This window comes from Euphorbia lathyris, chromosome 9 (genome assembly GCF_963576675.1).
Source record: "Euphorbia lathyris chromosome 9, ddEupLath1.1, whole genome shotgun sequence".
Classification (NCBI taxonomy): domain Eukaryota; kingdom Viridiplantae; phylum Streptophyta; class Magnoliopsida; order Malpighiales; family Euphorbiaceae; genus Euphorbia; species Euphorbia lathyris.
Genome location: NC_088918.1, coordinates 76,488,229 through 76,512,288, shown reverse-complemented (window position 1 = coordinate 76,512,288; position 24,060 = coordinate 76,488,229). Strand labels below are relative to the sequence as shown.

General features: G+C 35.6%; 1 protein-coding gene and 2 pseudogenes across 4 annotated transcripts; 1 reads left to right on the top strand and 2 right to left on the bottom strand.

Annotated features, from left to right (window-relative positions):
• Positions 1-1,022: 1,022 nt before the first annotated feature.
• LOC136207437 (protein NRT1/ PTR FAMILY 5.7-like) lies at positions 1,023-6,864 on the bottom strand (annotated as a pseudogene).
• A 1,518-nt stretch (positions 6,865-8,382) lies between these two features.
• LOC136207154 (mitochondrial inner membrane protein OXA1-like) lies at positions 8,383-14,058 on the top strand (annotated as a pseudogene).
• Positions 14,059-15,240: 1,182 nt separating this feature from the next.
• On the bottom strand, positions 15,241-23,413 carry LOC136206580 (mitochondrial inner membrane protein OXA1-like). Of its 4 annotated transcripts, none has more exons than XM_065997687.1 (9): positions 22,936-23,376; positions 22,352-22,448; positions 21,765-21,812; positions 20,798-20,848; positions 20,282-20,331; positions 20,096-20,174; positions 19,848-19,988; positions 19,587-19,691; positions 15,241-18,638 (listed from the first exon to the last, which is right to left on the bottom strand). In XM_065997687.1, the coding sequence occupies exons 1-9, from the start codon at positions 23,373-23,375 to the stop codon at positions 18,573-18,575; spliced, it is 1,077 nt and encodes a 358-aa protein (XP_065853759.1). In that variant the 5' UTR covers position 23,376; the 3' UTR covers positions 15,241-18,572. The 4 variants fall into 4 exon arrangements, 2 of the variants coding, with proteins under 2 accessions (XP_065853759.1, XP_065853758.1); XR_010676331.1 differs by having other exon boundaries at positions 18,595-18,638; positions 19,587-19,882; positions 19,968-19,988; positions 22,936-23,413; XR_010676332.1 differs by lacking the exon at positions 15,241-18,638 and having other exon boundaries at positions 19,674-19,691; positions 19,775-19,882; positions 19,968-19,988; positions 22,936-23,413.
• Between the last annotated feature and the right edge of the window lie 647 nt (positions 23,414-24,060).

Sequence of the window (24,060 nt, the reverse complement as noted above, 5' to 3'; positions counted from 1 at the left end):
ATCTTGTTCACGAAGAAATTCCCTTATGCTCTACGAATCCTGTTATAGACATTAATCTATCAAAACATGGTGATCTTCCTTCTCCAAGTGTGTTTGGACTTAACACCAAGGATTAGTTTGAAGATAACACAAACCATTCTCTCGAGATTCCACTAAAGAAACAAAACAAAAAGGAGAATGTTGGTGAGAATCCCACAGCCAAAGTTAATACCCCCAGAAGGAAGCTGAAGAAGAAAGTTCCTGAGATCGCTGAAGCCGAATGCACGGATTCGGATATCTCAGATACCGAGAGGGAAATGATGCTGGAGGAGGCTAATCAATACTTATCTCAGAATTCTCGACTTAAAAGAATTCAAATACATCTAGCTGAAGACTCCTATTTTTCAAAGAAATGAGACAGAGATAGAAATAACTGATCTCCAAGAAATATGAATGATGTGTTATGTTCCTTATCGAAGTCTACATTGGTACCATTTTTTAAACATTAAGTCCATATTAGTGCTATTTTTTATGTGGAGCTTAAATTGATAGTTTCCCAAAAACCATAGACCTGTTTTGGTACCTTATCCATAGAATATAGTATTTAACTTGAATCACTATTTAACTCTTAAGTTGTATTGCACGGAAACATAAACTAACACCAAAATTTTTTATTTCTATAAAAATACCTAAAAACGATATTGGAAACTGAAAAGAAATGGAAACGGAAATGAAACGCAGAATCGCTAGTGAAGAAGAGTTTCTATGCAACATGGCTCCTAATATATAAAAAAATTATTTTTGTTTGTCTCATGACCTATTATTTTGTGATATTGACACTTACTTATTAAAAACGTTTGTGTTTGCTACCTGACCTATTATTTTGTGACATTGGCTCCTCGTTATATACGATCAATCATGATAACATCTGCATGTTATCTCTAGGGTGAAATAGTAAAAACCCACGAATAAAAGGACACATGTTCGTACAAAACATGACCACATGGCAAAAACCATAGATATAAAGATAAGGTATACGCCAGCTAAGGCTGGATACGCCGGTGAGGCTGGATGCGCCAAAAGGGAACAGATATGCCAATTAAGGCCGACACACAATCATTACCACTAAGCCATTTTTCAAGAACTTCTACAATCAATACCATTAAATGGTCAATAATGACACTAATAGACAAACCTGAAGAATGTACAATAAATACATTAAAAAGCACTAAAACCTAGACTGTTCATATATTTCAACATCTAGCTGAAGACTCCTATTTTTCAAAGAAATGAGACAGAGATAGAAATAACTGATCTCCAAGAAATATGAATGACGTGTTATGTTCCTTATCGAAGCCTACATTGGTACCATTTTTTAAACATTAAGTCCATATTAGTGCTATTTTTTTTACGTGGAGCTTAAATTGATACTTTCCCAAAAACCATTATCCATAGAATATAGTATTTAACTTGAATCACTATTTAACTCTTGATCTGTATTGCGCAGAACCATAAACTAACACCAAATTTTTTTATTTCTATAAAAATATACCTAAAAACGATATTGGAAACTGAAAAGAAATGGAAACGGAAATGAAACGCAGAATCGCTAGTGAAGAAGAGTTTCTATGCAACATGGCTCCTAATATTAAAAAAAAAATTATTTTTGTTTGTCTCCTGACCTATTATTTTGTGATATTGACACTTACTTATTAAAAACGTTTGTGTTTGCTACCTGGCCTATTATTTTGTGATATTGGCTCCTCGTTATATACGATCAATCATGATAACATCCGCATGTTATCTCTAGGGTGAAATAGTAAAAACCCACGAATAAAAGGACACATGTTCGTACAAAACATGACCACATGGCAAAAACCATAGATATAAAGATAAGGTATACGCCAGCTAAGGCTGGATACGCCGGTGAGGCTGGATGCGCCAAAAGGGAACAGATATGCCAATTAAGGCCGATACACAATCATTACCACTAAGCCGTTTTTCAAGAACTTCTACAATCAATGCCATTAAATGGTCAATAATGACACTAACAAACAAACCTGAAGAATGTACAATAAATACATTAAAAAGCACTAAAACCTAGGCTGTTCATATATTTCAACATTTATTATGGATGGTTACAGAATCTAGTATAAATATATCAATCCCAAAAAGTACTAGGTATATTTTCTTACATTACTAAAGTGCTTTTGAGATTCTTCTTGGTATTATTACTAACTTTGGCATCAGAGTGTCCCCCGCAGAACCGAACGTCCCCTCACAAGGACGAGCTCTGGTGAAAAGTTAATTTCACTATTATTAACTCGTGCAGTGATCATGGAGCTCCCAAGTTTTTAAAGTTTACACCACGATCATGATGACATAGGAGGGACCAAACCCTCCCACAACTGGAATCAATGACACCACAACTCAGGGGGTTTCAAACTAACTCTCTAGTGGAACCTCCACCTTCCAAAAAGAAGTTGAAGCATTTGTAGAAAATCACATGGACTATGAATCAAGGGATCATATAAGGATGATCATGGAGAATCAACATGTAGGAAGCGTGACAACCGGCCGTCATCCGGCGCACGGGCATGGAAGAGGATTCATCATCGGATCAGGCAGCACCAATCTAGGACCCTGGGAAAAACTTACTGATCCTTGACCCATTGATTGTTTGTGGAGGAATGGTGTTAAGTCTGAATGCATAATTCTCTGCCTTTATGGGACCTGAAAGGACGAGTCCTCCCTGTACCCACGATATAGAGGCAACAATCAGCCATACCGGATCCGCCACCATCCCTCTTTGAAGGTGGTTATTCAGTGATTCACAAAGAGAAATCCCTAAAGAAAATTGGCAGTATGACCCTGTAACAGGGCTAAGATTCTCAGCAATAGAGAACGCCCGAATTCTCATCCAGTGAACCGATCCCAACATCTGTTTAGTGGACATTAAGATCTAGAACCATTTTCACCTTAATCATTTGACATCGAGCATATGGAAGACAAGATTGAAAGGCGAGTGCAAGCAGCCATGGCTAGGTATTGAGATAATACCGATAGATATGCCAAACCTGTCAACAATGATTCGTCATTCACAGCACGTATCTTGAGATTTGAAGGAGACTGAAGGTTTAAAGCCTCATCTCTACCCCAATGTAGAGGGGAAGACAACTCAGAGGCATATGTCAGACACTATAAAGAGCTGATGGACGTCTACGGTTCCAATAAAGGAATTATTTGTAGGATATTCTCCACTACACTTAAGGGGCCACCATTTGATTGGTTCCAATCCCTCCCCATGGGATCAATTGATAGTTGGGAACAGTTGAGCCGAGAATTTTGTGCGAAGTTTGTAGGAAGCATTCCTCATGTGGTAGCTTGTCAAAGATCGCATGATCTTGTGCAAGGAGAAGATCAGCTCTCGAGGGAATATATTGAGAAATTCAATAAATTGTGTTTTCAAATCACGAGAGTTGCAAGGAATTAAATATATTGGGATTGTAAAGTATTCTAAAAAGATGGCATATATAAGGACTCATAGGTGGACTGCAAGGAATCATCCTTACCGAAAGCAAGTTTCTGCTTTTGATAACACTATAGAAAAGGATGATCCTCCTAAACTATTAACAGGAGAGCAGATATACAAAAGAGTTTAATTCTTGCACAAAGCTAGTGGGAAGGGAGAGAAACTTGTTCCGTATAAGGGTGACCCTGAGTGTAGACCGTGTTGGAAGAAGAAGTCGATTTTTTACGAACTAGAATATTGGAAGTTTTATTCAATAAGACACAATCTAGATGTAATATATATTGGAAAGAATTGTTAGGAGGCTATTCTTGGCACAATATTGAACATCCCGTGTAAGACAAAGGATGGAGTTGCAACTAGAAATGATATGCTTGATATATGGATATGCAGTGACTTGAAACCCACACTTGGTGAAAAGAGAGACAAGCTACCTATGAGTCAGATCAACTTGTATACGGAAGAACGAAAGGTTGTTTGCAATTCATTTTTCAATATGAAGACTCTCTTTCGCTTTTCGTCTAATGTAAGGAACCTAGTTTCCTTGAATGATTCTAGAATAGGAAATTTAAAATCACATGATTGCCATGTTATAATGCAATTCCTCCTGCTTATTGAATTGCATTTATTGTTGGACAAACTTGTTAGAATTGCCATATTTTGATTCTGCTTATTCTTTAGATCTGTTTGCACTAAAGTAGTCGATATTTCAGTCGTTCAAAATGTCCAAACTGACCTTGTCAATACCCTGAATATTATGTGCATAACTTAACTATCACATGCCTTAAGTTATTTAGAGCATATGTTAAAGAGTTGTCATCTAAGTGCAATTATCAGAAGCTGAATCAATCTCAGTAGATTGAAGTACTAAAAAGCTCAATAGACTGAAATTGCCTATGATTCCGAGAATTGCCTTCGGTGTTGCATTGACTTGAGTAAGAAAAGTTTTAAAGGTTTAAATTAGTGATTAGTTCTATTAACCCCCCTAATCTGTTGTATTAGGGACCAATGATATCCCATTTCATGCCGGTAGAAAGTGGAAGACGAATGTCAAGGATGATGAAAATCAGGACAAGTCACAAGTTGAAATATATGATGAAGCTCTTGTGAAAAAGGTGAATATGGAATCTTTTGAAATAAGTTTCATGAATTCATTTCGAACAACATATTTTTGTTCGATTTGAAAGCTTTGAGTCTGTTCAAGACCAACGAGTTTCTTCCATACTCAATAAGGAACTTGAGATCAAGTTTTTTAGGAGGACCATTTATGTGAAAAACAGCGCTCACACGCCGTGTGAAAAACCCACACATCATATGGATCTAAAGTAGAGCTTTTTCTTCTCAATTTGTAATCCACATGGCGTGTGAATTTTAAAAATACCACTATTTCATTTCAGCACAAAGCCCACACGACATGGACTTTTTAAAAAGATTATACAATTCAACCCTTCTCATTTCTTCTCAAGTTTTCTCTTAATTACAACTTTACCACAATGCATTTACAACTCATACTCTTAACTTATTTATAAGTTTACCATTCCTTACATTTATCCTATTTTACCCTTTACCCTTTTAAGGAAAAATTATAAAATTGGGTCAAATGAGAGACCCATTTATATATTTAGACCATTTACGCAACCCATTACCTATTTAGATTATTTTTTTTATGACTTTTCCAAAAATAAACCTTGTGGTTTGGCTCATTTTCGAAGCGCACCCCTGTGATTTAAAAGTTTGCAAGTCGGTGCCTTGAACTTCATTCCGTTAGCAAAGAGGGGTAAAATTGACTAACGGTGTTAAAAGTCAAAGGGAAAATAGTTAATTTGGTCCTTATATTTAATAATTTTATAAATTAAGCATCCTTATTATCTAACTATCACAAACAAACCCCAAAATAAAAAATAAAAATTCAATTATACCATCTTCTCCATTACTCTTTAATTTTTTTCTTTCTCTCTTATCTTTTTTAATTTTTCTCTCTCTAAAATCAAGAATCACAGTAATTAACAAACTACTCAGAAAATTAGCAGCCCCAATCACACTAAGATAAAAAGCAATCCCTAAACTCCTCATCGAATCAGGAACTTGATCATAAAAATACTCCTGCAATCCCACCAGTGTAGACCCATCTCCCATTCCGAATATCAGAAACTGTGGAGCTAACCAAAACACACTCCTTGATGATGATGAAGATGGACCTTTACTTAGTCTTTTTCTTTCAACTAATGCTGCTACTGTCATTGCAGCTATTGAAAATGCAATTCCAATTCCGATTCTTTGGAGGATTTTGATTCCTCTTTTGTTTCCTGTTACTCTTCTTAATACTGGTACGAGGATTTTCTAGTAGGTTGTGATGGATATTATCATGCCGATTGCTCCCAGTGCGAAAATGGAGGCTGGTGGGATTAGGAAGTTGCCGCTGCCGAGTTTTCTGTTGAGGGTTGTGCTTTGTTTGATGAAGAATGTGGACATTTGTGCTACGCAGATTCCGAATGGTAATGTGACTAGCCATATTCGAACCATGTTTAGAATTAGCTTCATTTCTTCTACGTTTGTTACTGTTGCTAATCTCCATGGACTTTGCTTCTTTGCTTCATCTTCTATAATTGCTGCCTTGTCTAGAAATTTGGAATGGGAGGAAATTATTGAACGGTGATTCTAGAGAGAGAAACTTGATTTTAGAGAGAGAAAAATTAAAAAAGATGAGAGAGAAAGAAAAAAATTAAAGAGTAATGGAGAAGATGGTATAATTGAATTTTTTTTATTTTGGGGTTTGTTTGTGTAGTTAGATAATAAGGATGCTTAATTTATAAAATTATTAAATATAAGGACCAAATTAACTATTTTCCCTTTGACTTTTAACACCGTTAGTCAATTTTACCCCTCTTTGCTAACGGAATGAAGTTCAAGGCACCAACTTGCAAACTTTTAAACCACAGGGGTGCACTTCGAAAATGGGCCAAACCACAAGGTTTATTTTTGTACTTTTCCCTACCCTTTATATATATATATATATGATAACATCGGGATATTATCGCAAGGACCAAAAGAGATAATTGCCTCAAGTGTGCCACGTAGCACAGGAAGCCGCCCGGCGGATCTCCTTGGATTAGCTCTAAGAGGTCCGCTGGCGGATCTCTAAGGCAAGTCTCTCCATTTACCTAAGTAACGGCTAAACCGCCGACTCGGCCATAATGATCATTAAATGAATCATTAATAGTCTTAACCCGCCAGGTTAAGAGTAACTTGTAACCACCATTAAATGAGCATTAATGAAGACTTTCTAATTACCTAGAAGTTACAAATCCATCAGACTATTTATAGCCTACTTGTCTAGGCTATCAAGGTACATTCATTCTTACACCTCCTAAGCTTTGTCAATACGATTTATTCTCCCTAAATTCTACTGACTTTGGCATCGGAGTGTCCCCGGCCGATCCCAACGGCGCCCCACAGGGACGTGATCCGATCAGAAATTTCGCCAGTGTTATCAATATATATATAACACTTAGAAATTTCTTAGTCTTTCTTCTTTCTCCCTTCTACTTGACTTCACAAATTGCGAAATATGCGAAGTATGTGAATATAAAAATGCTTCAAAACATGAATTTAATTCGCATATTTTGCAATATGCGAAGCATATGACGACAATACTAATTCGCATAATAACTTTCACCTTCACAAATTTCGTAATATGCGAAGTAAAAGACGTGTTTTTAAGCAGTATTATCTTCACATATTGCGAAGTGGTAAATAACAAAAAAAAAACATAACAACAAGGTTGCAACAATAATTCTAATATTAAAATCATAACATTATCAAAATTTATAACAAGATTGCAACAATAACAACATTAAATCATAACATTATCAAAATTTACAACAAGATTGCGACAATAATTCAAAACCTAAACCCTAAATCCCAAAAACAGAAGGAACTAGAAGCAAGAAAAATCGGCAGAATAAGCGTCCTTATGTTATGAGATGAGAAATGGAACCCGAAGTTTGAGAAATATTGGAACCCAAAGTTTGTGGTGATTTTTCTTTTCTTTTCAAGAAAGAATCCAAGAAAAATCGGCAAATTCTCACATCCCCTACATCCCAGTACACCGCATACTGTGATTGGTGCCTTTGTATCCAAGCTAAATGGGTACTTGAATTTGATGTTCTGTATTCAACCACCTTCACAAAAATTAAGCCGTGTTAGCAAAAAAAGAGGACGATTTGGCTTCACGAAAGAAGATTACGCGAAGTCTGCGAAGAGAAAAGTAACAATAAAATGACGATTTTACTTCGCGAAAAACGATTATGCGAAGTCTGTGAATATAAAAATCATGAATATTTCTCTTCGCAGACTTCACACAATCTATTTTTGCAAAGTGAAATCGTACTTTTTCAGCCTATTTTTCATCGCAAACCTCATTTTGCAAAGTGATTTTCTGGAAAAAAAATGAAGATTAAACAGTAGATACTTACATTTTTTTCCGTCTTTTATCATTGAAATCGTCAATAACCATATGATAAACACAGAAAACAATCAAAATAACGTCGAATAACGATGTCCCCGATCCGTACAATAAGAAAGAAACCAAGAGACAAGAAGAAACAGGAAGATGAAGAAACATTGCTTAATTTTCTAGAAATTGGAAGTTGAAGAATTAAGAGAAAATGAGAGGAAGAAGAGAAAAACATGGTGATGAAGAAATTATTCAGATTTCGCAATATAAAGGAAGGGAGGAAGATCAAAGCTCTGGGAAGGGAAGAGGAAGAGGAAGAGGAAGGAGAAGATGAAAGGTCGGGGTATTTTGGAAAAGTCACAAAAATATAGTTTAGATATGTAGTAAGTTGGATAAATGGTCTAAATATGTAAATAGATCTTTCATTTGATCCAATTTTGTAATTTTTCCTCCTTTCAATTAGTAATGTAATTTGTTATTATATGTCTTAGGGTTTGAAGAGGATATCACTTTCTTATCCATGATTCAATCTTTTATTTAGGGTTAGTGATTTAGATTGAGATTCAGTCTTGGCGCAATGGTAAAAGTTGTTGTCGTGTGACTGAGAGATCACGGGTTCGAATCTTAACCTTCCATTACTCTCGTTTACTCTCATTAACCTCCTCCTAGAGAACGGCTTAGTCCCATTTCCTTCCATTAACCCCTCCCAAACAAAAACAAGGGCTTAGGTTATATTTTGATAATTTACTGTTGAAACTTAACCGATCAGTATCAATGGCTTACATCCGCAGTCTCTCCACCAGGGCAAACCTTCTTACACGACGGTGCCACCCATCATTTGGTTACGTTCTTCATCATGAAGATGATACCAAACATGATTCCATCTCTAAAGGACCATCTTCGCCGCAGGGGACTAGCAATTTCTTACAAAATAGGGGTTTTGTAAGTGGCTTTACTAATTCATCCCTACTTGGCAGGAGATGCATTGATTTTTCCTCTCTTTCACCAACGATTGGAATCGGAGCTTCCGTTTCTCGGCATTTGTCAACCACTATTGGTGAAGGGACGGACAAAATTGAGTTGATCGCTGATGTTCTTTCTGATACCTCTGTACAAGCTGCTGTTGCCTTGCAGGGACCTGGTCTCAATGAAGTTGCTATTGCTGCTGCTGATTCTTTTTTCCCTGTTGCTGCACTTCAACATTTCATTGATTCTGTCCATTACTTTACCGGCCTTAACTGGTAAGTATCTCCAAAAGTGTTTAATTGAACTTCAGTGCATACAGTGACTACTAATTGTGCAAACAATTACCGTTTTCGCTGTAGTTTGACATTCATAGAATAGCGATTTATTTCATAAATTCCATAAAGTAATGGTTTACGATGCGAAGATGAGTATTACTTTTTGGATTGAAACTTCAATACTTGAAGCACAATGTAAATTTGCTGTGTATTTTAAAGATGAACATGTTTCATTCTTCTAATTTTACTTGAATGTTCTTACTGTATGTTCAGGGCATGATGGAGTTTTTTGTTTTTCAAAATTTCTTCTAGGTGAGCTTCCATAGCGTTAACAACTATAGTCGTTAGAGGGGCAGTCCTCCCACTTGTGGTAAATCAGAATGAACTGAAAGCTGCTTTACAATTCGTGGTGAGTTATCTTCTCTTGCTACTGCATCTTCCTGTTCAGTCCTCTTATTTGCATTGTTGTAAATGTCTGGCAACTTGTAGGGTAAAATTTGTTCCTTATTCTCTCACACATGTTATAGATTTTTTTTTGATTGCTTAGGATGCTGATGCTTGCTGCTTCTTTGTCTATCTCTATATGTTTTAGTTCTAATTTTCAATGGTTGGAAAAGAATTTTCCATTCTGAAAAAAACAATTAGAATATTTGTTATTGACTATTAAACTTATTTTCTTTTAAAATACTTAAAAAGGAGGAAAATATTTCAATATTTTTCGTAAACGAACAAGCTTTAACGTTGTCTCTTTGAAATTGAACTTGTTTTATATTTTATTTAAAGTCTCACCTCTTCTTTTTCTATTAAGTTCCCAGATGCTTGTTATCCCCTTTTCAGGAGTTCCAAACTTTAGTATTGAGCTGCTGGAACTTATACAATTATGATGCTTCTGAAGTTGTTTACAATTGCTAATTTGCTAAAGAAATCAAAATTCTAGCATTATTTGTAGGTTCCCTTGTTCTTGTTCTACGCTTTTGTTGTGCATCTTCATTTTGATGCCTAGTCGAATAGGTTACTCTATGTTTGTTTATTTGTTTTCTTTATTTTTTTGTAGTATCTATGATTATACTGCTTCACCAACCTGCATTGTTATGTTCATTAATTCTTGCATCCATATGATACAGACGCCTTTATTGGAAGGCATTACCAAAGAAAGAAGAAATCTTCAGCCAAATTACTTTCCTATTAATTACTTTCCTCTTCCAGAATTTAAATTTGTTTCCGGACATTATTTTGTTTCCTTTGAATAATGTAGGGGTGGATATAATTATCCCTATAATTTAGGATCTAGTGTTCTCTTGTATCTGCAGTCTATAAATAAAGGCTTTTCTATTCAATAAAATCTATTTTTCATTCTCTCAAATTCAGTATTAGAAAGGGGTTATGTCAAGGACGAGTCTGCCTTTTGCCAATTCAATATAGATTCGAAGGAGAGTTCTTCAATGTCTAGTACGGACGCCTTTATTGGAAGACATTACCAAAGAAAGAAGAAATCTTCAGCCTAATTACTTTCCCATTAAATACTTTCCTGTTAACTACTTTCCTATTCCAGAATTTAAATTTGTTTCCTATGCCCAAAATAATGTCTGAAATAACAAAAGGAAACAAATTTAAATTCTGGAATGGGAAAGTAATTAGGCTGGAGATTTCTTCTTTCTTTGGTAATCCATTCCAATAAAGGTGTCTGTATCACCATATCACATGAATACTTTCACAAGAATTGTTGTTTCATGCTTAACTTTGTTCAATAGCAACATTTTATTTTCATGTTGCAGCGATTGCTCTCACGTTTGGAGAAGTTACAACAAAAGATGCGACTTGGGGTATGATAGTTGTTACTTCTCTAATTATCCTATCATTTGTAACATGCTATTTGGAGATGATAAACTTACACCATTTGCTAATTATTTTATCACCTTCTACGCCTGTTTTATTGCATATTCTCTTAAGCAGTATCGTTTAAATGATAACTTACATAAAGATATGGAATCTCGTGACTTAGGTATGATATTTTAGCTAAAGGCATTTGGGCATCAATGATGGAACCTATTATATGTGAAGCTTGCAATGTTTATAATCTTGTGGTTATCAACTTGTCATGTCCGTTATGGTATTGGTTAGCTAAGAAATACAGGTCACTTTCTTTGAAAAATGTTCTGCTTCTGCCTTTTTGGCCTTGTTTATGATTGCCCAGTATTCTTCTTGAGCACACTTACATAAAATGCTGTCCAAGTAAATGCTTTATTTGTGAACTTCCTTTCTCACACATGCTTTCCTTCACTCATAATTCAGCGCTCCGATGTGAATGATGCCGAGAAACAAATGCTGATGCTTATTAAAGAGTAAGCAACCTTTTCCGCGTGCTTGTACTATTATGTTAGCCTGCTTTTGTGATTTTTAATTCCTCGATCTATCTATTTTGGCTCATTTATTTTTTTAAGAAATTGCAGATGTTGGGTGCATTTTTTATTTACAGGAATGAAGAGGATGTGTATTAAGTGGTCCGTCTTTATCTGTTTCTTCTTAGCGGTAATTACTTAATTTCCTTTTTTCTTTCTAATATTGGAAACAGCGTAAAATGAAGGAAAACTACTGTCGGATTGATCATTATCTAATTTTCCAGATCTCAAACATGGCAGAAAAGGTGCCATCGTTTAAAACTGGTGGAGCATATTGGTTTCTTGATTTGAGTACTCCTGATACTCTATACATCTTTCCGGTTTTAACAGCATTAACATTCTTGATACATGCGGAGGTATGGCCATCTTGCTCTACTTAGCTTTGCTCTATGCTCCTTTGTAGCTCACTTTTAATTTACTACAATATATATCTCCTCAGTACAAAATTGAAAAGTGTCTGAAACCGGATATCGCTCCTGCCATGAAAATAACAGGTAGGGGCCTTGCTGTTTTGACAGTTCTCTTCACCATGGGATTCCCTAAGGTAATATTCTGAGAGAGAGGAAGTGATGCATCCATTTTGAATTAATTACAATGTTCAGTTCCCTTAAAATTCTACCGGATGGCAATTAGACCAGCATTGTTATATGGTACGGAGTGTTGGGCAGTGAAACACTGCCACATCCATAAGATGTCGGTGGCGGAGATGCGTATGTTGAGATGGATGTGTGGTCACACGAGAAAGGACCGGGTGCGTAATGAAATAATTAGGACAAAAGTAGGGGTTACATCTATTGAGAATAAAATGAGAGAAAACCGACTAAGGTGGTTTGGCCATGTGAGACGTAGAGCGCTTGATGCGCCGGTTAGGAGAACCGAAGAGTGGCAAAGGGATGTAGTGGTGAGGGGTAGGGGAAGACCTAAGCAAACTTGGAGGAGGGTGATCGAGAGTGATATGAGTTTATTGGGAATTGAGGAAAATATGGTAGTGGATAGGACGGAGTGGAGGGAGCGAATCTGTGTCGCTGACACGACTTGATTTTCACGGTTTTATATGATGGTTCATGTTAGCCGACCCCGAATCATTTCGGGACTAAGGCTTTGTTGTTGTTGTTGTTGTTGTTCAGTTCCCTTAAGTTCACCATGTCATTCTTACTGAATATGTTAGAAATGAGGCTCCTATTTTACTTGCAGGCTATGTTTTGTTATTGGTTAACATCCAACATATTCTGGATCGCCTACGGCAGGAGTGAGTTTTGATTCTAATCATGAGCAATCACCATATTCATCATGAAGTAACAAAGTTGAAACTGTTGTGATTGCCTAACTATTTATTTCTGTGTTGCCTATTACTTTCAGCAATTAGGGTTCGATGGATGCATAAGTTCTTGGGCGTTCCTGAAATGCCTGTTACTCCTCCAGCCAGCAGTGCTTCACAAAATTCTTCGACAGCGTCACCACCTGTTGAATCAACATCTGTCACATGTAAGCGGAAGAAGAAGGACTAAACTAACTATTTACCACTCCGTTAAAGAGTTTCGTTTATCTTCCCTAAATAGTGGCTGCTAAATATCTTAGAATAGGTTAAATAGTTTGTTAGTAATATCTTAGAATAGGTTAAATAGTTTGTTAGTAATATCTTAGAATAGGTTAAATAGTTTGTTAGATAGCTGGCGCACGGTAGAGCTGGTGTAATCGTTTCCTTGGCCGTATTCTCTATTTAAGAGGATAACTATGTACTCGCTATAGATATGCAAAAATTAGTGAAATCATTCTTCTCTTATCTCTTTCTTACCCCACTCTTCTATTTCCTTTTATTCCTGATTATTCTCTAGGCAGAATCCTAGATCTGACAGACATTGGTATCAGAGATATCGATTCTCAGTCATTATTCTGACTTGTATGGTCGGTAACGATAAGGACTCGAGCAGCCAAACGAGCACACGAACTAGCTATGGAAGCCATGGAACAACAGATCAGGGCATTGAATGCCAAGTTGAAGGAGCAAACAGAGGTTACCGCCACCAACATAGGGGCATTGACAGATCAATTCTGAGATGTCCAAACTGCCCAGAACCTGCGTTTAGATTCCATCCAACGTGATCAGAATAGAGGTCGCTAACCAACCTTACCCAATCCTTCGTCTTCGTCAATACTGGTAAAGGAATTCTAGGATCTCATCTTGAGAACGACAACACCGATTCCCTCAATAGAACCCCTTGTTTCAAAAAAATGATACCAAAATGTACCCTTCCAAATTATTTTGGGGGAACTGAAGTAGAAGAATGGTTAAGTAAATGTGAGAAGTATTTTCTACTTTACAAAGTAGCAGAGGAGAGGAAGGTAGACCTAGTGGATCTTTATCTCCAGGAGCAAGGCAGAGAAATGGTTTAAGAATTGGGCTTTTATTTATATATATATATGCTTTTTGAATAAAATTTTATTTCACGAGCCAACAAAATGATATCAAAATTCAATACAATATTTCAAGGATTTTGCTATTTACCGTCTCAACTTACTTATTACTATCTTCATCTGGACAATTTTACCATTTGCATAATTTTTTTCAAAACTGATTTTTTTTAAGAGAATCAGCCAAAATTTGGCCTAAACGGGTGCCGCATCCGTTCTCACCATAGGCCGAATGAATACGGCATCCATTCCTGCCATGGTCCTAACGGATGCGGCATCCGTTCCCACCATGGTCGAACGGATGTGGCATCCGTTTAGGCCAAATTTTGGCCGGTGCAAAATCGAAAATTTTTTAGTGGCTAACAATACTTAATTCAATTTTTTGTGATGAAAAATACAAAATCGTCATAAAAAAAATATATATTATTTTTATGAGTTCTTTGATAAAAAAAATGTAAATTTTAATTTTTTTTCGACATATAATCATACATTTCGAGGGTTTCGGTTGTCACATATCAATTATTTTCATAATTTTAATTATTATTGTTCAGGTTTATGATTTTGGACATAAAATTTTCAGTTTTTGATCAAAATTATGAGAAGGGCAAAAAGTCCAAATGAGGGCGATGATAAATAATTTGGTGACGGTACTTAGCAACCCACTTCAACAACGTATATTTTCACAAAATATGTATCTCATCCAATTTTTTCAACTCATAATCATCCATTTCCGGAGTTCTCGAATTGTCACGCATCAATTATTTTCATAATTTCAGTTTTAATCAACCTATTGGCATGAACAGTGCAATTTTTTTGATAAAACTTTTGAATTTTTATCGAAGACATTAGAAGAGGATAAATTGGTACACCTAGGTATAATGTACTATTCATTTTCATTATTATATGTCTTATAATGCTTCATTTAATTTAAAATTTTAAAATTTCATGTGTTTAGGGAAGGTAAGAAGAAAAACAAGAACAAACCAAGTGGAAGCTTCTAAAGAGAGAGTAGATAAGAACATAAACAAAATTTTATAGAATTAATGTAGAGTATATCAATGACATTTCTTGACTATCTCTTCGAGTTTGTTTGGTCTATTGTTTAAATGACATTGATATACTGTATTAATCCTATTAAATTCTTACTATATTCTTACCTACTCCCGCTTTAAAAGCCCTCATTTTTTCATAATTTCTTTGATAAAAAAAAACGTAAATTTTAATGTTTCCAACTCATAATCATCCATTTCCGGGATTATTGGCTTGTAAAGAATCAATTATTTTTATAATTTCAGTTTTGATTGGAAGAGAGACAATTAACGGTTTTCGAAAGAAAAATATCAATATGAGAACGGTGATAAGTAATTAAAAGACGGTAAATAGCAATTCACAATTAAAATTTTAGAATCATCTACTTCTTGTTTTTCTTTCTTCTCTTCACTTGTTCAAACCTCTGACTCTTAACAGGTGGTGATGCTGTCGAAGAATTTTGTGAAGCACTGCTGGCTGGAGGAGTAACAGGAAGGCCCAAGGACTTATACACCCCTAGAACTATAAAAAAAGGGCGGCCCGGTCGCATTACGCGTCCCCGCTGAGCGAGGGTCCGGGGAGGGGTCCCACCACAAGGGTGTATTGGGGGCAAGCCTTCCCTTGCCAATTTTGGCAAAAGGCCGCTCCTAAGACTCGAACCCGTGACCTCTGGTCACACGGCAACAACGTTTTACCGTTGCGCCAAGGCTCGCCCTCACACCCCTAGAACTATACTTACTGAAAATAGAGGTAGCAAACCGTGTCAAAATTGTGTTATCAAATGATTATACAATTAAATTAAACCTCGATAAATGAATGTTTGATAAAGTAATTGTCACACCCGACCCTAAACAGAATCGGGCATGAAGAAAAAATAGGATAACAAACTTCTAACATTCTAAAAGCCAAACTTATATTCTAATAGATAAAAAATTATTTGGACTACCTAAAGTTTATTTAGTTATTTGGTTTGTAATTGATAATTCTATCAAGCTTCTTACGCATCCCGAACGTCTTTTAATTTTTAAATTCGGGAATCAAAATCACGTAGCTCTATCTATTTTAGATAGTTCTCCTAAATTTGTAGTTCTCTTAATTAATTGATATGTTGATTGACACGCTAATCATTTAATTATATAATTTACTTTATTACTATTATATTTAGTTGTATTTTACTACATTGAATATGACCAAGTAAGGTTTACTTTGTCAAAAACCAAGTAACCATAGAAGGCACCTGATTTTTAATATTAATTATTAAAAAGATCCTTCTTAATTATAAACTTTTATAAAACTTACCCAAACCTTTTAATTTATACGTAAAAACACTAAATTGAACTTAATAATATACTTAATTCATAATTAATTTACATTGTATATTGTAATCTAATTCGTAAAATAAAGATTTAGAAATTTAAACACGGACGTGACAGTAATAACCTCGTTTATATAATAAATTCTTTCGGTCCCGACTTGGGTCAGTGGACTAAAGTAATAATCTCGTTTATATAATAAATTCAAGTAATAAAAATATTTAAATCTTTAAGAGCCCAATGAAAATATAAATTAATAATTATTGAATTACATACAATATGTATAGACCAAAACCTTTCAATCAATCAATTAGAAATCATTTCTTCTGAAAAAATGCATCTATAGTTAATTGTTATTTCTTTCCAACTAAATTAAAATGAACATCATCTTAACTTTCTGTAGTGCAAAGACAATGTATGTATTTTACAATGAAAAATTATCTATAAAATAATAGATATTGATTTATCGATAAATGAATAATTTATTCATATATCGATAAATAAATAATCTCGTTTAATGAATATTTTTTCCGATCCCAATAATATGCATTTATCGAGATTTTAATGTATATGTTATAAATCCAAGAAAAATGAATTTCCTATCCCACCTCTAGCTGAAAGTAATAGGGGTAAATTACACCCATGTCCACTAAACTTTATCTTTTTAACACTATGGCCACTGAATTTTACACTTCTAACACCGGTGGCCACTATGACCGTTTGACCAGCATTTATGACCTTTGACAATCATTATTAATCGGTTCTCTCTCTCATTTCTCCTTCCAACGCCTAAAATACCCATTTTAGCTTCATTCTCTCTTTTCTGTTTCTTTCACTCCCTCTCTCTCCCAAATTTCCCAGCCACATTCTATGGACCAAGTTCATCATCCAGCCCATATCCAAGATCATCATTCATTTCCTCTTCTTCATCTTGGCAGTCAATAACCACTAACGTTTCGATTTCTTGATTGGAATTTTACGATCTAGGTCGCGGAGGGGCTGGAAAGTTACACCAAGTAATTAATGTCGATGCTAATCCTAAAGATGATTTCACTCATTCTCATCTTGAAAATCAGTTTTTAAATCATCTTAATCCTCATCAGTATCAACAATGGAAGTAGTAGCTCCTATGGTGCGGTGTTTGGGCGGTGGTTAATGGCGGTGCAAGAGGGAGATGGAAAGGGAAAAAAGATAGAGTTAGTGGTTGGTGACAGCTCAATAGCATTTACAATTACAATTAGAGTCTGAGAACCAGTTTCAGAAGAAAATGGAGTAACAGAGCAGGAATAATCAGTTCAAAGATTGGAGAAACAGAGCAGAAAATGAGTGAAATCAGAGTCCAAGAACCAGTTTCACGAATCCAAATCAGAAGTAGCAGAAGAAGAAGAATTAGCAATTGAAGAATCATATAGAGGCAACATAGAATAGCTGCGGTGAGGACGACGAGGAAGAACAAGAGGCATTGACCCATGAAAGATCCGACTTCGAACAACAAGAGACCTATCCATGGCTTTCTCAGGAAAGAGAGGGTGTGAAAGAAAGAAATGAAGAGAGAAAGAAGGGTAAAACGGGCATTTTAGGTTTTAGAAGGGTGAAAGGAGAGAGACAACCAGTTAAAATGGGAGGCAATGGTTGAAAAACGCTGGTGCCACCGATGTAACAAAATGTAAAGTTGAATAGTCATATCATGAAGAATTGAAGTTCAGTAGCCACAATGTTAAAATGGGTAAAGTTCGGTGGCCATAGATGTAATTTACCCAAAGTAATAGGCAACCACAACAGTTTCAACTTTGTTACTTCATAATGAAATACAGAGTTAAATGCACCGTTGTTCACTGAACTTACATAGTTGTCTCAAAAATGTTACTTAACTTCAATTTGTCTCAATAAAATCACTCAACTTTAGTTTTATCTCAATTAGGTCAATTCGATGATTTCAATGGTTAAAACACGAGAGCATGTGTCAACTCAGATATCATGATATCTGAGTTAACTCATGCTCACGCGTCAGTCATGTCATCATTCCGATGCATTTTAACCATTGAAATCGCCGAAGTAATCTAATTGTGACAAAACTCAAAATTGAGTGATTTTATTAAGACAAATTGAAGTTAAGTAACAATTTTGAAACAACCATGCAAGTTCAATGACCAACAACGCATTTAGCCCGAAATACAAGCCGATAACGAAAATGGTGATTGCTCATGATTAGAATCAAAACTCACCCATGTTGTAGGCCTGTGAGAATAAGTTGGATGTTAACCAATAACAAAATATAGCCTGCAGGTAAAATAGGAGCCAACTTAATTATTGCCTCATTTCTAAACATATTCTGTAAGAAGAAAGCAGATCCTATGGAAGTGTGTAATAATACGAATGTTATCAAAATCGAATTAGACATCAGACCGGATTTATAATTGAATGTTATCAAAACCGAACAAGACATCAGACCCGATTTATAATTGAGTCACAGATCACTTGATCGGACCGAATAGTTAGGATTGGTCAAACAACCGAATGACGTAATAAATAAATAATATTTATATATATTAAATATATATAATTAATTTTATATTATTTTTATAAATTATATATAAAAACAAATCATAAACAATTTTTATAAATTAAAATCTTCCAAAAAAAACATAAAACCAGCTATGTATATAATATATATTATACTAATTTGGCTACAACTTATAAAACTGATAAAATCCATATGATTAATTTGAGGTATAGCCAATGCATGCACGTGATTCAATTTGTCCTTTTTCAATAAAAATTTAAATAACTTCAATTGTTTCCACGTGGATTTCCTCAAACAAAATTGTCTCACATCGGAAACATGGGGGCAATCATATCCAAGATAACTGCTATATATAGTTTCAAGACTCAGACAGAGAAAAATTTGCCTCAAAACAAGCGGTGAGAACTGTTTATATCGAGGCAATGATTTTTTTTATCAAACCGGGATCATACCGGTTACCGGCTGAACCGCAGGCTTCAAATTTGACTCTAGTTCTGTCAAACTAGTTCAGCTTGCACCAGTGATCTGGCGGTTCAGTCCGGCTAGTCTGGTCCAGTCCGAGTTTTATAACATTGAGTAAACAGCATTGCTTTAACAATGAAACATAATCTCAAAATAAAATCGACATGGTGAACTTAAGGGAACTGAACATTGTAACTAATTCAGAATGGATGCATCACTTCCTCTCTCTCTCACAATATTACCTTAGGGAATCCCATGGTGAAGAGAACTGTCAAAACAGCAAAACCCCAATTCATTATTTTCATGACAGGAGCGAAAATTCCTTCCTGACCCTTTTCAATTTTGTACTGAGGAGATATATAATGTAGTAAATTAAAAGTGAGCTACAAAGGAGCATAGAGCAAAGCTAAGTAGAGCAAGATGGTCATACCTCCTTCCCATCTATCCAGACTGTTAATGTAAGTAGAGCAAGATGGTCATACCTCCTTCCCATCTATCCAGACTGTTAATGTTGTTAACTCTATCCAGAATGTTAATGCTGTTAAAACCGGAAAGATGTATAGAGTATCAGGAGTACTCAAATCAAGAAACCAATATGCTCCACCAGTTTTAAAGGATGGCACCTTTTCTGCCATGTTTGAGGTCTGAAAAAATTAGATCATGATCATTTCCAACAGTAGTTTTCCTTCATTTTACGCTGTTTCCAATATTAGAAAGGAAAAAGGAAAAGGAAACTATGTTAAGTAATTACCGCTAAGAAGAAACAGATAAAGACGGAACCGTGAATACATATCCAGTTCGTTTTTGTAAATAAAAGATAAGCACCAAATCTGCAATTTCTTAAAAAGTAAGTGAGCCAAAATAGATGGATCAAGGAATTAAAAATCACAAAAGCAGGCTAATATAATTGTACAAGCACGCGGAAAAGGTTGCTTACTCTTTCGTAAGCATCAGCGTTTGTTTCATGGACTCATCGATATCGAAGCGCTGAATTATGAGTGAGAGAAAGCATGTGTGAGAAAGGAAGTTCTCAAATAAAGCATTTACTTGGACAGCATTTTATGTAAGTGTGCTCAAGAAGAATACTGGGCAATCATAAACAAGGCCAAAAAGGCAGAAGCAGAACATCTTTCAAAGACAGTGACCTGTATTTCTTAGCTAACAAATATCATAACGGACATGACAAGTTGATAACCACAAGATTATAAGCATTGCAAGCTTTACATATAATAGGTTTCATCACTGATGCCCAAATGCTTTTAGCTAAAATATCATACCTAAGTCATGAGATTCAATCTTTATGTAAGTTATCATTTAAACGATACTGCTAAAGAGAATATGCAACAGAACTGGCGTAGAAGGTGATAAAATAATTAGCAAATGGTGTAAGTTTATCATCTCTAATAGCATGTTACAAATGATAGGATAATTAGAGAAGTAACAACTATCATACCCCATCTCGTATCTTTTGTAGTATCTCCTCAAGAAGTGGTGGATCAAATATCTGCAACATGAAAAAAGAAATGTTGCTATTGAACAAAGTTAAGCATGAAACAACAATTCTTGTGAAACTATTCATGTGATATGGTGATACGGACGTCTTTACTGGAATGGATTACCAAAGAAAGAAGAAATCTCCAGTCTAATTACTTTTCTATTAAATACTTTCCTATTTCAGAATTTAAATTTGTTTCCTCAAATTGTGTATGAAGGCAGTCTCTCATCACCTATTTATACAAAGAGATAGGTCCTCACCCTTTCACAAAAGTGGGTACCCCTTTGGAGCACACCCCAAGCATGTGAGGACCTTCCTTATAAACATCTCCACCAAGTGCTTTGAAAGCAATGTGGGATGTTTTTCACTTGAAAAAACTTAAAGACACATGCATCGGCCAATTTCATAAATTATAAATGGGCCAAGCCCAACACCTTCTGATAAAGCCGTCCGTATCATACTGATGCAAGAATTAATGAACACAACAATGCAGGTACACATGCCGCAACAAATGTTTTGGTAATCAGAATCCTGGAACAGTTTGGTCAAGAAGAATACTGGGCAATCATACACAAGGCCAAAAAGGCAGAAGCAGAACATTTTTCAAAGAAAGTGACCTGTATTTCTTAGATAAATACCATAACGGACATGACAAGTTGATAACCACAAGATTATCAACATTGCAAGCTTCACATATAATAGGTTTCATCACTGATGCCCAAATGCCTTTAGCTAAAATATCATACCTAAGTCATGAGATTCCATATCTTTATGTAAATTATCATTTAAACGATACTGCTTAAGAGAATATGCAACAAAACAGGCGTAGAAGGTGATAAAATAATTAGCAAATGGTGTAAATTTATCATCTCCAAATAGCATGTCACAAATGATAGGATAATTAGAGAAGTAACAACTATCATACCCCAACTTGTAGCTTTTGTAATATCTCCTTCCGACGTGAATCCAATTGCTGCAACATGAATAAAAAAATGTTGCTACTGAACAAACTTAAGCATGAAACAACAATTCTTGTGAAAGTATTCATGTGATATGGTGATACGGATGCCTTTATTGGAATGGATTACCATAGAAAGAAATCTCCAGCCTAATTACTTTCCTATTCCAGAATTTAAATTCTGGAATAGGAAAGTAATTAGGCTGAAGATTTCTTCTTTCTTTCGTAATATCTTCCAATAAAGGCGTCCGTACTAGACACAAAAGAACTCTTCTTCGAATCTATATTGAATTGGCAAAGGCAGACTCGTCCTTGACAGAACCCCTTTCTAATACTGAATTTGAGAGGATGAAAAATAGATATTTTATTGAATAGAAAAGCTTTATTTATAGACTGCAGATACAAGAGAATACTAGATCCTAAATTATAGGGATAATTATATCCACCCCTACAAGTTGCACGTACAAGCCAGACATTTACAACAAAAAAACCAGCGAACAATGCAAATAAGAGGACTGAACAGGAAGATGCAGTAGCAAGAGAAGATAACTCACCACGAGTTGTGAAGCAGCTTTCTGTTGATTTTTATTTACCAGAAGTGGGAGGACTGCCACTCTAACGAGTATAGTTGTTAACGCTATGGAAGCCCACCTAAAAGAAATTTGAAAAACAAAAAACTCGATCATGCCCTGAACATACAGTAAGAACATTCAAGTAAAATTAGAAGAATGAAACATGTTCATCTTTAAAATACACAACAAATTTACATTGTGCTTCAAGTGTTGAAGTTTCCATCCAAAATAAAATATACTCATCTTTGCATTGTAAACAATTACTTTATGGAATTTGTGAAATAAGTCGCTATTCTATAAACGTCAAACTACAGCCAAAACGGTAATTGTTTGCACAATTAGTAGTCACTATATGCACTGAAGTTCAATTAAACACTTTGGACATCTATCTCTCTGCAGCTATGATGCACGGAAATGGAAACTGGAAACGGAAACAGATACCTAAACGTTATTTCGAAGAAAAATTAGCTAGGAAACTGCAATGGAAACCGAAAAGAACCAGATACTAAAAGCGGAAATGCTGATGAAAAAGAGTTTCCGTGCAACATAGCTCTGCAGATACTTACCAGTTAAGGCCGGTAAAGGAATGAACAGCATCGATAAAATGTTGAAGTACAGCAACAGGGAAAAAAGAATCAGCAGCAGCAATAGCAACTTCATTGAGAGCAGGTCCCTGCGAGGCAACAGCAGCTTGTACAGAGGTATCAGAAAGAACATCAGCGATCAACTCAATTTTTTCCGTCCCTTCACCGATAGTGGTTGACATATGCCGAGAAACGGAAGCTCCGATTCCAATTGTTGGTGAAAGAGAGGAGAAATCAATGCATCTCCTACCAAGTAAGGATGAATTAGTAAAGAAATTGCTAGTCCCCTGGTGCGAAGATGGTCGTTTGGGGATGGAATCATGTTTGGTATCATCTTCACGATGAAGAACGTAACCAAATGATGGGTGGCACCGTCGTGTAAGAAGGTTTGCCCTGGTGGAGAGACTGCGGATGTAAGCCATTGATAACTATTTTAATACTGATCGGTTAATTTTCAACAATAAATTATCAAAATATTTTCAATCTAAACCCTCAAGAAGATAAATCCTCAACATTCATACACCCTAATACATAAGAGTTATATGACTAATTAAAAAGATAAGGTTACGACGTAAAATGAGATAAATGTGAGGGACTATTAGTTTGTAAATAAGTTGGTAGAAATTGTAAATAAAGGGTGGTAAAATTATAATTAGAAGAAAGTATGAGAAGAAATAACCGTTTTTGGAGAGGGGCGGTGGCAGATCCGGTATAGCTGATTGTTGCCTCTGTATAGTGGGTACGTGGAGGATTCGTCCTTCCAGGTCTCGTAAAGGCAGAGAATTCTACATTCGGACCCAACATCATTCCCCCACGAACAATCGATGGGTCAAGGGCAGTAAGATTTTCCGAGGGTGATGAATCTTCTTCCATGCTCATGCGCCGGAGGACAAATGGTTGTACGCTTCTTACAGGTTGATTCTCCATGATCATTCTTAATGATCCCTTGATTCATAGCAAGTGTGTTTTGCTATAAATGCTTCAACTTCTTCTTAGAAGGAACGGGGAGAAGCAGCATGTTTCTTTTGAATACTAGGCCCAGTTGGGAAGGTGGAGGTTCCACCGGAGAGTGGGTTTAAAACCCCATGAGTTGTGGCGTCATTGATT